This window comes from Alosa pseudoharengus, unplaced genomic scaffold, assembly GCF_046254945.1.
Source record: "Alosa pseudoharengus isolate Yale_2024_CS ecotype anadromous, Long Island Sound unplaced genomic scaffold, YU_APseudo_1.1 YU_APseudo_1.1_scf_17, whole genome shotgun sequence".
Classification (NCBI taxonomy): domain Eukaryota; kingdom Metazoa; phylum Chordata; class Actinopteri; order Clupeiformes; family Clupeidae; genus Alosa; species Alosa pseudoharengus.
Window position 1 is genome coordinate 34,425,326 of NW_027468640.1, and position 14,430 is coordinate 34,439,755.

At 41.6% G+C, this 14,430-nt stretch overlaps 1 protein-coding gene across 1 annotated transcript; it reads left to right on the top strand.

Moving 5' to 3' along the window:
- Positions 1-1,325: 1,325 nt before the first annotated feature.
- On the top strand, positions 1,326-14,156 carry LOC143127713 (CTD nuclear envelope phosphatase 1A-like). The gene is made up of 8 exons (XM_076289374.1): positions 1,326-2,047; positions 6,462-6,528; positions 8,633-8,751; positions 11,054-11,125; positions 11,285-11,401; positions 11,781-11,892; positions 12,394-12,478; positions 12,749-14,156. The coding sequence occupies exons 1-8, from the start codon at positions 1,943-1,945 to the stop codon at positions 12,807-12,809; spliced, it is 738 nt and encodes a 245-aa protein (XP_076145489.1). The 5' UTR covers positions 1,326-1,942; the 3' UTR covers positions 12,810-14,156.
- The last annotated feature ends 274 nt before the right edge of the window (positions 14,157-14,430 follow it).

Here is a 14,430-nt window from a genome sequence, read left to right on the forward strand (position 1 = left end):
AAAGTATTCCAGGCATGAAAAGTCAGGGAATTTCATCATTGTTGGGGAAAAGTCATGGAATATCAGGGAATTTTGTTGTAAATCTACTTGCCAAAATACATTAATACAAATATATTTCCACGCAAGACTGGTTATATCTGGTTATTAGCTTTACTGCTTGCTTGAGTAGTTGTGGTTAGCCCAACTTTGTTTATTCAATGCTCATTCATTGGAGTAGGAACCCTGTATAAGTTCCTTGTCAAACTGGTTACTGTTAGAAAGATAATATATGGATGTTAATGTTTTTATTGATTACTCAAAGATGCTGCTTGGGGAATCAGAGGCTATTTATAGCTTCTTTCAATTGGTCTTGTCTACCTCAGTCCCAGGCTGACAAGATGAGGTCAGTTCCTGAGAAGACAAACAACTTCTGCCTATCTCATCATTTGGAAAGGTGTGTTGGTTGCAGGCATTTTGGTAAATAATAGCTTTGATTTCCTTCCCTTTTGCAACAGTTATATTCATGTGGACTGAAATCAGGGGCAAGCTAGAGCAGCTTTCAGAAAATAACTGCAATGAAGGAAACCCAGAAAGAGATACAATATGACTGCTTGACATAATCACTAGGCCGAGAACAGGGTCTTTTGAGCCTACTTGCAAATATTTTACGTGACAATCGTGTGTTGTCATATACAATAACTGCCTATGGAAGTATTGGGTGGCCTAGCCTACTTTATCAAAAGACAAAGTCCATTCTACATAGCCTACATTTAATGGACAAGTTTGCTTTTTTTTCTCATGCCCCATAGTGTGTTGGGTCGATAACAGCTGAAATGTGTCAAAATATTTAAACAACCAGTAATTATGTAAAAGGTCTGGAGCCTTTAACCAGAATTCAAAGTAAAAGAAGTCACAACAAATGGCACAACAACTTGGGCTTGTTCACGATAGCCTACTCGCCCCTATCAGCGACGCGCAGCTTTCAAGTATAGGAATCGAGGTAGGCTAGCTGTTTTATTTCAGCAGCTGCAGAGCCCGGTCCATAGCCTACAGTGAAATTTGAAATGTCTTCGAATAGGCCTCTGGACAAGCAATGTGGGTTAAATCCGCACTAAACTATGTTGGAACCCATTCATAACTTAATCAAATTAAGCACTGTACAATAATTATAAACTCGCCTGCCTCTCCCTTTCAAAAAAATATTTTTTATATATTTATCCATTTTTGTCTTCTTACACTGAGTTTATGTGTGTTTAACATTTCTGTCCTGCGTATTTCAGTGACATGGGGAACAAGCCCAGCTCAAGCCACGCAGGTTCGTTTCGGGTTGCGAGGACTTCTACCCACGGAAGTGACGGCGAGGTGGCGATGGCGGCTTGCTGTTCGATTTCGGATTTGCTCTGAACTAGAAGGGGTTTTATGGTGACTGACTTTTTACTACGGTCTACCAAATCATTGCATATCGATTAGAGCAAGCAGGCGGAGGGCTATATTAAATGCGACGCCGAACCATCCTTACACCACTTTTATATTTAACGAAGGTTTGAATCTAACAAGCCGGAACACTACGTTAGCTTGCTGGCTCTCAAGCTAGCTTGCTAGTAAACGTTGGCTAGATACTTGGTTGAAGTAGCTGGCTACATTGGCGTTAGCAGGCTAGCTCACTGAAGCTAGCATAGTCGTCAACAGAACAATTTTGTGGAACGGTTTCGAGTTTTTTACTTGGTGGTTGGTGGTCATAGTATTTGGGCAAATGTTGTACTTATTTGATATTTTTAATCGAGTGCCAAGCAGACGTCCAGGGGCACTCATTCGACCAGTCTTCAACTGAACTGAGAACCGGCTGAGAGAGGCTTTGTAGGACATTTTTTGGAAGACTCTGCTCAAGTCTTTTAAAAAAGTGATCAACTAAAATAGCCCATTTTGAGTTTTTTCTGCTTGGAGTCTGGCGTGGTGTGTCAACATGCTGAAGACTCGCCAGTGGCTGCTTGGTGTCCGCACTTTTCTCGGTGTGACGTCCAGAATATGGGGGTTTATCATGTACATCCTCAGGAAGCATTTACGTACGGTGAGTGTCAATGTCTGCGTTTCATGTCTCGAGTTCATGAAAGTCACAGTATCGCAACTGGTGGTCACTCGACACTCACTCCCGCTGTTGGCACCATCATAATGTTTTTAGTGCAACGTTATGCCTAATCACTATACTTTGTACTCATCATACACATCTTAGTTTGGCTAATGCTACAACAAAGTCACAATGTAGCCACATCGTACCTGATCAGGTTACAATGTAATCTGGAAAATTGGCACGTGTCGTGTTAAATTGGCTGTGCACCTCTGATGCTCTAGCTAGCACACGTTTAGTTGTCCTGAACTAATCTGACTACTGTCAGCTAGTACCCCTAGGCGCATGCTGAAGTCAAATCGATTTTTTGTGAATTTAGGAATAATATATTGCGAAATATCAAAACAGTCCATTGGAAGTGAAACGAAGTGCTCAAGACGTCTTCAAAATTATGGAATGCCCCGACCAGTTCCCCGCGCTCTGTTAGCTGAACGTTATCACATTTGGTTTTATTTTAAGCCAACAAAACAGTGTTATGGTGGGACATTATTATGTCCATATGTCACAAAACTGTGAGTGTGGCTTTGCATCTTTCTTTACTGTTGTGAAACCTAAACTCAAGCACTGCCACATGGTAAACAAGCCCTATTACGATATCTTACCTGCTGTGCTAAAACGGATGTGTCTGACAGTAGGTCACCTTTTCGAGTCTTCATTTAACTTGACTTTGAGTGCTAACCCAGCCAAGCATAAGGCTAGTGCAACAGGTGCTTCATGAACTCTATTTGGGGAAAGTGCTGCAGTGCTCTTCACGTTTTTATACTTTATCCGGCTGTTTAATATCCTGAAAAGCTTTGAAACAAGTCACATTAGTGGTTGTACCACACTGAAATTGAAAGATGTGCTTCCCCTCAGAGCTCTGGTGCGTTCTCTCTGGTCCAGTTTTACCATTACTATTAATCCATTAGAGAGAGGCAAGTTTGACGGCAGTGTGTGGAGGATGAAGATGACACACAGACCTTACTGTTCTTTTCCAGCACTGAAGGAAGCATCTACTCTTGCACTCAAACACCACCAAACCCAGGGTTTAGTCCTGCAGTAACCCAAACACTGCAGCTGTAAGGTCAATCACTTTCCCACCAAGTAGTTACAGGAAACGTGAGTTTTTTTTTTTTCTCTTCAAAACAGCCAGAGATGAGCATCTCACTTATGTAAGCACCCTTGAACAATGCAGTGTTCTAATTCAGAAACAGGGCATATGTAAACAGGCTTGTAAGCTGATCATTCACATATGTGCACACTTCTCTTAAGCCAGTTGCATAATAGTGGTAATCTATGGGTTGAGTATTAAGAAGTTGATCTGAGTAAAGAAACGGTCAGGAATAATATCCTGGAAGAGTTTATGTATAGGGTGCCCAACACTTCATCAGTGCCCATCAGTATCGTCAGCAAATGTTATCCAAAGCTTGTTATCAATATAAATACTTTAAATGACGGGATTTACAGTTGTTTTGCATTTTCATATGTGTAACAGCCTAAAATGCCAATATGACAAAGGCCTGAGCTGAAAACAGCTCATCATAAGCATTTCTGTTCATGCTACATGGTAATGAGCTTACCTCAGCAAAATGTGCCTTAATTTAGGTGGGTTACAAAAATCAAACTTGAAAACTGAATGAAAATAATGAAATAGTTTTTTTTATTATTGAACGTCTGCTGTAAGTACAATTATTCAGTGGAGAGATATTTCTAACATCATGGCATCAATGATATAATCACCTAAAGCTATTGGCAAGTTTAGAACAGAAAATAGTCTCTTGTCAGTTTGTCTTTGGTGACTTTAGGGAGACCATTCAGACACCCCCTCAACTGCTGACCAATGCACCAACTGGTAGATCAGGCATGCAGCTATGGCTGGCATGTGCCGATGTGCGTGTACAACCTATCTCAGGGTCTCTCTCTCTCTCTCTCTCTCTCCCTTCCTCTCTCTCTCTCTCTCTCTCTCTCTCTCTCTCTCTCTCCCTTCCTCTCTTTCTCTCTCTCTCTCTCCCTCCCTCCCTGTCTCTCTGTCTCTCTCTCTCGTTGGAGAAGGGCCTCACCGAAAGCTTCTGGGACAAAGTCACCCTGCGAGGTTCCCTTTTCCGCTTGGCCCCTCTTGTCCCGTTGACACTCCTGGACAGCTGGGCCATCTAAAAATAGCCAGAGGGAGAGACTGCAGGCAGTGAAGAGTGTCTGCCCAATGGTGTGTGTGTGGTGGTGGTCACTATAAGCCTGGAGTGCCTCTGTGGAGTACTGCTTAGGCCTACTCAGGGGTAGACATTAACAATGGTAGTTGAGAGGCCCAAGGATGAGAAAAATTAGGAGCATCTAGATTCTAAATGCAGTAGCATAACAGGATGCAGATGACACAGTATGCGAAAGGTTCAGTCTAGAAAGAACTCGCACACTAATGTTGCCGATGGAATTTTTAATCCAGTCAGTAGGGCTGGGATAAACGATTATTTTTTAAACGATTAATCTAGCGATTATTTTTTCGATGCATCGATTAATCTAACGATTCATTTTTTCAGTCCGATTCGATTTCGATTCGATTATCGATTATCTCCCCATTAATTCACTAATAGCAACTTATACATGTTTATTTGCATATCTGAATGAAAAAAACATGAATTATTTAACATTGCAATATATGTTTATTGCTCTTAAGATTCCAAAATAAAAGACTGAAGTGCAAGTGACTACAAGTGCAAAGTAATGTATTCTTAGTCAGAGGTAGCATTCAATAAAGTTTCAGTTAGTCATTTTAAGACGTTCTTGTGGGAATCATGTGTGGATGCAATTCATAACGTAGTTCAAATAACAGTTTGTACTTCTCCTTTGGACAAGCACTTTTGAGTCTTGGAAAACACTTTTCCATTTCCATCTGGATTTTGCAAACAGAGTCAATAAAATGAGCCCTGCATGAGTAATACAAGCAGCTGCAAGTAAGCATGCTAAACTTGACATCCAAACAGTATTCTAACGTTAGCTTTGAGATAAGGTTACTGCTTGATTGCATACTGTAACTTAACTTCGTTTAGTCTCCTCAATGTACTATGTTGTGATAAGACCTTAGCAGAGTTTACTTTAACTTTAATGCAGCGGTTTTGAACAAATTTGCGCAGCATGGTCACGATGCTTTTAATAGCAATGTAGCCCACTGTGTTCTATGCAGTGCTTCTATGTGGCAACAACAATCCTTCAACAATCGTGACTATTTTGTTAAATGCACATGCAGAGGAGGAGCAGCGGGCTCGTTACGAGAGAGAGCGGGCGGGGCGAGGAAAGACTGTGTGAGTAAGTGGCAAGTGCAGCTCAATGAAATTATTTTATCTTATCTTTAATTTAAATAGCAGGCCTACAACATAGAACATCAATGTGTGGTGGCCGGTTTTGATTTCGTGGTGCCCAGCCACAGATTAGTCAACGTATGAAAAACACTGAAGGTGTAAAATTAAAAATATTTAGCAGCACACGTTATGCTTGACGAATCGACGCTCATATTTTGCGTCGACGTATTTTTTGCGTCGACGTCATCGATTACGTCGACGCGTTGTCCCAGCCCTACCAGTCAGTGAAAAGTGCAAAGTGCTCCCAAGTGCAAAACGTTTTCAGTCCCATTCAGACCATCATCAGTGCATTTGGTCCCATTCAGACCATCATCAGTGAACTAAAGCACCCACCAGGCCTGGAGTCGTTGGCGCGATACCCTTTTTGCCCCATATCAGTCCAGTTTTGCAAACTAGTAATTAAATTTATGTTAGCGACAGCAGGTAACATTCTCTTTCATACTCAATTGTTCAGATATCAATAACACCTGTGAATATGTCTTCTGGGGTTGAGGTACACTACTTTCCATTCCCTGCTTGCCCAAGTGCAATGGGATGGTGGTCTCCTTTTAGTACGCAAATGACTCGTTTCTCTTAGTCTCATCACCCTTTAGTTCAGAGGAAGCAGAACTCGGACACACAGACTGTAAGTGTCCTCACTTGCCTCTGACTCCGCTAGCATGACAAATATGTAGCTGTTCTGGAGGTCCAGACATTTTTGCTTTTGTACTGCATTCCTAGAGGACCGATGCCTGCCGAAGGAAAGGACAAGGTGGCCTTGTTAGTGGTGGCCAGTCTTAGTCACAGATTGCATCCCATGGAACACAGCGCACACGTCCGTGCTTTTGGACACGTCCTTTCTCTCCTTAGTAGAAGAAAGTGCCTCGGGGCAGGAGAGCACTAGGGAACACAGCTGCATTTAGAAACTAGTTTCTCCTCTTTTTATGCCATGTTTAAATATAGCCCTTGTGAGAATATAGGATTTTGATGTTGTGCGCCTTATCGTGATTCTGTGCTAAGTCTTTCCTGTTATGTGTGTTTTGCATCAGGTAATCCAGTATCAGACGGTGCGGTACGACACTTTACCGTTGTCTCCTATCTCCAGGAACAGACTCAGTGAGTATCTCTCTCTGTCTTGCCTCATGCACTCTTCTCTTTGTCACTCTCCTTCTTGCCCACTTTCTCTCTTCTCTCTGTCAGTGTGTTGAGAACTCAGACTTATGTAACAGGCTGTTCCAATCACATGCAGCTTATCTGCTGGTCTTTGTCACACTCATTCACTCATAAAACATAAGGGTTTGGCCACAGTTAGTTTCACTTTGGCTTTCTTTTCTCAGTTTGACACTCTTAGCCGACAGTAGCTCAGTTTAAGTTTTCCTTAGAAGACAGGAGACTATAGCAGTAGGGGTCGACCAATCAGCCAATCAGGATCGAAGACTGAACACAGAGAAAGTTTAGGATTCTCACTGAGGCAGACTGACTGGGCTTCAGCTGTACGGAGCTATTTTTCGAAGGTAGCCTAAGGAAGGCACCTTACATTGCTGAAATTGAAATGAATCACACTCATCTACACTGAAGTTACAAAAACACCACTTTGTAAGCTATTGTCTCTTTGATCCGGATCAATAAGTAAAGTTCCCACTTCCTTCATTTAGCGAATTCCCGATTGATGCACGTTAGTGATATGCTGTTTGCTGAAGTTGCAATGTTGTTTGCTGAAGTTGCAATGAATCACAATCATCTACACTGAAGTTACAAAAACACCACTTTGTAAGCTATTGTCTCTTTGATCCGGATCAATAAGTAAAGCTCCCACTTCCTTCTTTTAGCAAATTCCCGATTGATGCACGTTATGCTGTTTAGCCTAGGCTACTAGTTACAAAGTCGAGTTCTTTGCCTCCGCCTCGTCCATTAATTGTGAATAATGGGACACCTTGGCGAACGTTATCCCTTAGGCCTACATAGTAGACAAGTCCTAAATTATGCGATAGCGAACGTCAAAAAGTCTAGTTGCTCCTTTTTGAAACGGACTGTTAGAAAAGACCAGGCTACAGGCACGCAGGGCCAGTAATTTAATCCGACCTGAAGTAAATCGTGTCCTGAGCTGGCTATTAACGTGCCTTTTAGGCTCACAAAAGTGTAGCTTAATACCTACATATGGACACAAATTGCATGCTTAAATAGCCTAAGAACTATTTTAAAACTGTTTTGTTAAACTATTCAATCGTAACACTTGCCATCACGCATGCACCTCTTCCTCTCCCTCTCTCGTGCACTCACACACACGATGGCCAAGCATCCTCTTTGTGACAGGTCCCTTAAACATAGTTAACAAGCCCATTGTGTAGGCCTAGTCTATGAAAATAATTGCTATCACTCAGCTCTTGGATTAACATCATACACAGGATTTACACTTGTGATGCAAGTTGATAGACAATTGTGTATCAAAAGAAGAAAGGAAAGTTTGCATAATTAAATGCTTTTGAATGATTTTTTTGCAGCATTTCGCCTTTACTATCTACCCTCCTTTTTGACAACTGACATATCGGTTTTACATATTGGTTATCGGCCTCCTGTTTTGGTAATGATTGACATTGGAATCGGCCCTGAAAAAACCATATCGGACGATCCCTATATAGTAGCACAGGTCTATGACAGGTGTCTGGCCATGATGCAAATAAACAGGCAGCCCCCCGTCCCCCCAACAAACACACTCCCATGGATTGGCACACTTTAATAATGTCAGGAATGGACACACCATGAACACTTGATTTGTTGACACAACAAACACTTGTTGATTTTGACACCGTGCTGCCTTCCTTTATTTAGACATGTAATAATGTATGTGCCGCCACATCGACTGCCCTGAAAACATGTAGTGTGTGTGGGTGGCTAATGTGAAAATAACTGGCTATGCAACCGGCTGAAAGTGGAGGGCTATCCAAATAGGAGTGTTGTCTAGACAATGGAGAGACAAACACGGCTCATCTCAATTCCCTTCCAGCCTGCTGAATGGGTCTGAACAAACAACTGTTGTCAAATGAGTGCTTGCTCTCTCAGACAGATGGACAGACAGACAGTCTGTTTGTGTTTAAGTTGGTGTGTTGACAAGTGTTCAGTGACTATTGTATGTGTTGAGGTTATGAGGTGGAGGTGTCCAAGGAAGTCTACATTTGTCTCTAGTTTGTGTCCGTGTGGTTTTGTGTGTGTGTGTGCACAGACGCAGTGAAGCGGAAGGTCCTAGTTCTGGATCTAGACGAGACACTTATCCACTCGCACCATGATGGAGTTCTAAGACCCACAGTGCGACCCGGTACCCCTCCAGACTTCATCCTCAAGGTGGGTGAGCATGATACTCATGCCAGCAGACACTGCACATGCCAATAGAAATATACACATACAGAGTCACAGGTTTTGTGAAAAGGTGCCGTCTTCACTGCTTTTATACTTGAAGTTGATGTTGGATTTGTGCATGCAAGATTTTCATTGGCTTCATGTTAAATATAATGTAGATGAATGTTATGGTGTGATGGATGGCCACACCCTCTCTATTCCATAAAAGGGCCAGAACTTTGGACTAGAGGTTTTCCTTTTCACTTTTTTTTTCTTCTAATATCTTTTAACATATCTTCCAATAAAAGAAGCACTGTGTTAATCAAAATGTCTTCAACATAACACACCTAAAGTCTTCATGTTCATACATACACAAGACATAAGACATAATTCTAAGACTTGACTGTAATGCAGCCCCTTTGTCCAGTTGTTCAGATCAGCTAATTTAGATGTTAGTAGAATATGTCACGCCAGGGCTTGAGAAAATGACCACTTTGTAGAAGACTTGCCACTGACAAGCATAGCACCACTAGATCACTTGATACCAGTGTAAGAGATTGGATATTTAATCTTTTTTGTGCTGTGTTAGTGCTGACTAATGGTAATAGATCTAAAAACAAAAAGGCACGAGAGAAATGTTTAAAGACAGACACCATGGCTATGTTTAGACCGTCAGTTAAATGTGACCGAATTCCAATTTTTTTTGCTCATATGTAATCCGATGTGCATCATGAACACACGAAAAAGCACATGGATTCGGATATGTGCCAATACGACTGTCCTGTAAAGGGACAGATTGGATATTCCCTGTCATTTTTAGCTCGTACATGATTGAAAATGCCCACAATCTTTTTTACCTTTTCGCATTTACATTATACATATTTCAACGTTGAAAACAGAGATGGAAAAGCTGCAGTAAGGACTCACTTTCTTTTTCACCTTAAAGAAATCTGCTAAAAAACCTTGAAAACTAAAGTAAACAGCTTATAGCTTATTAACGAAAGCTTGTGTTATTTTGTGCATTTGCATTGCCATCTGTGTGTTTGTTTTCATTTTGTTGACCAAAATTCCTTTAGTGCACATGTGGGTTGACTCAACTGTTAAGCAAATTAGTGAACCAGGTAATCAGAGATATCTGATATGGGCCACTTTGAAACGTAGATGTAAATAGGCAGTCAAAAATCTGATATAGGCAAAAAATCAGAACTGTATCAAGGTCTGCCAGTGTAAACATAGCCCATGTCATCATGACCTCTTACACAAATACACTAATGACAGTCACTCATAGGGCTGCATAATTATTTGATTTTTAATTGAAATACAATTTGAACTAATGCAATTAGCTAATCACAAAGACAGCAATTAATCATGTAGCTCTGTCCCAATGGTCACTCTTGTCACATCTATGATTTTTATATTTATGCCATCCTTCTTGCGTGACAGACAGTGAAGCCCACCTAACGGCTTCCACACACAGTTGCGTTCCGTCAACACATGCCAGTGGGTGTTCCCGACGGTAGCTATGCAAATGATTTAAGGTATAACCGTAATTTGATTGGCTGGTGCCGTTTGTTGTTCGCTTGTTCGTAATTTGATTGGCTGATGCCGTCTGTCGGTGCAGCAAAAGTTGAACTTCTCAACGCGAGCGACGGGAGCAACACGACGCAATGGACCCACAATTCAGTTGGGCAACGGATGACGTGAGCCCATGTAAAGTGAACGGGATGCGTCTCAAGCACTGCAACGCACGCAACTGTGTGTGGGAGCCATAACAGGAGTGCTGTGTTTTTCATACAGTAGGCATGCTCACCAATCAGAAGTGTCCCAACTTAAAGTTAAATTTGGAAAATTGTGTTCTTACACCCGTTTTGTTCTTACACCCATTTTCCCAGTCTGGTACACATTTGTTTTGCACTCCTTGTTTTCACACCTCCCCCCAGATATGGTGTCAAAGATCAGATTGACATGGCCTTTGAATTTCTTATCTTTCACCCATGCAGGTGGCCCCTCACACAGACATACATGGGCATACCTCACACATCCCTCTACTGCGGAAGGCACAGTATTGATTCTAAATTTTCACCCTTGCTTTTTAGTACTGTAGCAGTCTTGCACACACACCGGAGATCAATACGTCTACAGTTACACTATTTCCGTTCACCCACACACATTCTTTAAGGTGTTGAAACACACACACATACACAAACACACACACACACACACTCCAACAACACAAGTGCACATTTATGCAGACACATGCATGCGTCAGGTCAAACAGAAATTAATTTCTTCTACCTCTGTCTTGCAGGTAGTAATTGATAAACACCCAGTCCGGTTCTTTGTACATAAAAGACCACATGTTGACTTCTTTTTGGAAGTGGTAAGTCAAAGGTCTTTTAAATCGGCATATGATAATATGCATTTTTGTTTGTTTTTGACCGTTTATTTGTGGGTGAAAATTGTATTAATTGCACAAGTGTAAATAAAATGGAAAGGAACTGATTGACAATGTATCCCTGCTCCCCTCACTTTGGTACAGGTTAGTCAGTGGTACGAGCTAGTGGTGTTTACTGCCAGCATGGAGATCTATGGCTCCGCAGTGGCAGACAAACTGGACAACAACAGAGGGATCCTTAAGCGCCGATATTATAGACAGGTAATCCTGTGAGGTCATCATATGGGAACTGCAATTTGTTTTTGGCAGTGTGTCTGGTTATCAAACCATTGCTTGTTTTGCGTAACAGGGTTACCCCAAATTAAAACAAAATGAAATGACGATCCCTGTTGTTGCACTGCTGCTTCACGTGTGTCATATGCTTTGTGGACAGTCACTGTTAAAATTTTAGTCTTGTGTGTTGGTGAGAGAAGTTTGTAGTGTCGATGGCTGCCCATAGAGTGTGAGGATGGACAATCTCACTGCTACCAAGACGTGTAAAGCTTCTTTGGGTGAAACCAAACTGTGTTCCAAACTATAATTTTAGTGTGAGGACTAATATCAGGTGTTTTGTGGTTGTGCACTCTTCTTCTCTCTGCAGCATTGTACGTTGGATCTAGGTAGTTATGTAAAAGACCTCGCTGTTGTACATGATGACCTATCAAGTATAGTTATCCTGGACAACTCACCCGGGGCCTACCGCAGTCATCCAGGTATGGTGTTCAAAGTCAACACACACACTCAGCACGCTGATGCGGTCTCTCTCTCCATCTCTCTTTTTTTAGCTATTTTTTTTTTTACTCTCTCTGTCTCGTAAACATTTACTCAGTGGTAATTATTGACTGAGTCAATTGCATGGTCAAACCAGTTGTTCCGCTCTGAAGTTGTGTCAGGTTGCCCAATCCATTTGTGTATTGACAACAAACTCACTTCCTTTCCTTTACATACAGACTCTGTGGTATTTTTTTAATTATTATTTCAATTGCATACATGTTGCCCAGCTATCCAGATTAACAAACACACAGTATTAAACCGCATGCTAGGCCACACATGTTTTCTAAACAAGGGTATTAGAGAAATTACTTAATAATTTAGCTGCCTTGTGGTTTGCTTGTTGTGTTGCAAGTTGAGAAGACTGGATTAGCTTCCACCTTCTTATTGTTTGTGTGTGTGTGTGTGTGTGTGTTTGTGTGTGTTTGTTCCTTTTTTATCAGACAATGCAATACCAATTAAGTCGTGGTTCAGTGACCCGAGCGACACTGCACTTCTAAACCTGCTGCCTATGCTAGATGCACTAAGGTGAGCTCAACACCTACATAGTGAAACAGCTATGATCTGTGGTACACCTCAATATTTTACAGTGAAATCTTTAAAACATGCAATTCGAACTTTTAGAAATGAACAATAAGTTGGTGGACTTATAGACCATCACTTGCCATGACCCCTAATAATGTTAATTAATATACTGTATAATGTGCATTTTGTGTGTGTGTGTGTGTGTGTGTGTGTGTGTGTGTGTGTGTGCATGCATGCAAACTGATCAACTCGTGTTCTGTGCCTCTGTCACAGATTCACTGCAGACGTCAGGTCTGTCCTCAGTCGAAACCTCCACCAGCACCGGCTGTGGTGATGGACTTGCAGACGGGGTGCCTCGCCTCGTCCCCACCCCTCCCCGGGAGCCTCCCTGTTTTCATCCCATCCTGCCCGGCTGCTGACTCATCCCGCCCGCTCTCTCACACTGCTGACCTTTGACCTCCCCAGGAGTCCCCACATCCTGGGAGGTCACAGGGATCGCAGACAGACACATAAAGCAGGATTGATGGGAGCGGGGAGAGCAAACCCTGGAATATACTTCGTTTTTATTTGTTTATCCCTTGTCTTTTTGTCTCCTTCCTTTAATGGAGTCCCGGCCTTACAGTTCTCTGGTTACAGACTTGTGTGCGAGGAGAATGCGTGCCTACATGGGAGTGTGGGAGTACGCTTGCTTTTGTATATTTTTTTTTTTGTGTGTGTCTTATTGTTTGGCAACACCGTCTGGAAGGATGGATGCAAAAAAGAAGAGGAGAAGGAATCTTTTTCATTATTACGCATCATTTTAATATTTTTTCCCCCTTTTTTTGCTAGCTGTGGAACCCACCCGTGACCTCATTGTTTTTGAATGAACAGACTAAATACGACCATTATGGTTCATCATAGTGTTGTCCACAAACCTTTGGATTTGTATGAAACATCCTTGAGGACTTAATTGACTGTTGTACCAGAAGAATTAAGGCTTTTGCAGACTGAGTTGTGGGACTTTTAAAAAGAAAAAGAAAAAAAAGAGGTACTTTTATGGAGAAAATAAATTACAAGGAATATGTGAGACGTAGACGTTGACTGCTGTACACGTGGGAAGTCGTGAGAAGAATGAAGCTGAGACTCATTTTCTTTTAAAGATTTCTGTGAAATGTAATTCTCTATGATTGGTGTCTACATCCATCCTGGGCAGTCCTTGAAATCTACTCTCGTCTTGACCGAGTAACACATTAGGAGAATGATGAAAGGACGACAAAAAGGCATGGAAAAGAAAAAGGATTTTAATCGGTTAATGAATGCCTTGTTTTGTTTCTGTTTTCCAATCATCTTTCTTTCTTCTCCCGGAAAAGAACAGGGTTGACCCCCAACTGCATACCTGACAGTGGGAAGACCCATGCTCTCTTCCCCTGACATTTGGTAGTAAAATAACTTGAATTTATGGAACTTGCACTTCGTTGATTTGTTGAACTGCTGACTGAACAACAACTACCCACAGTCCCTCCTTTCTATCTTTTTTTTTTTTTTTTTTTTTTAAAACACCAACTTTAAAAACCCTCCCCTTTTACCTATCAGTGTCGTCCGGACGCCATTTGAACCATTGTAGTCTTGATGCTCAAGGCAGCTCGCTCAGGCCCAGTACACGGTTCTGTGCGTGGTACTAATAAAACACGTCAGTATCATACTATGCTCTATGCCGTTTTTTCCCCTTGATTTTCAGGAGTATTCCTAAATAATGCCATCTATTCTCTATGCATTCATAGTGGTGACCGGGTTCCCACGGGTCATGGAATTCTGGAATATTATGGAATTTTAATAAACTAATAATTTTAAACATTTTTGGGGGGCAAAGTCAGGAAAAATCAGGGAATGTTATTGTAGAAGTTTAAATTTTACTTGCCAAAATACATTAATGCAAATGTATTTCCACACAGCATGGTGTTTATAGCTTTTTCCAT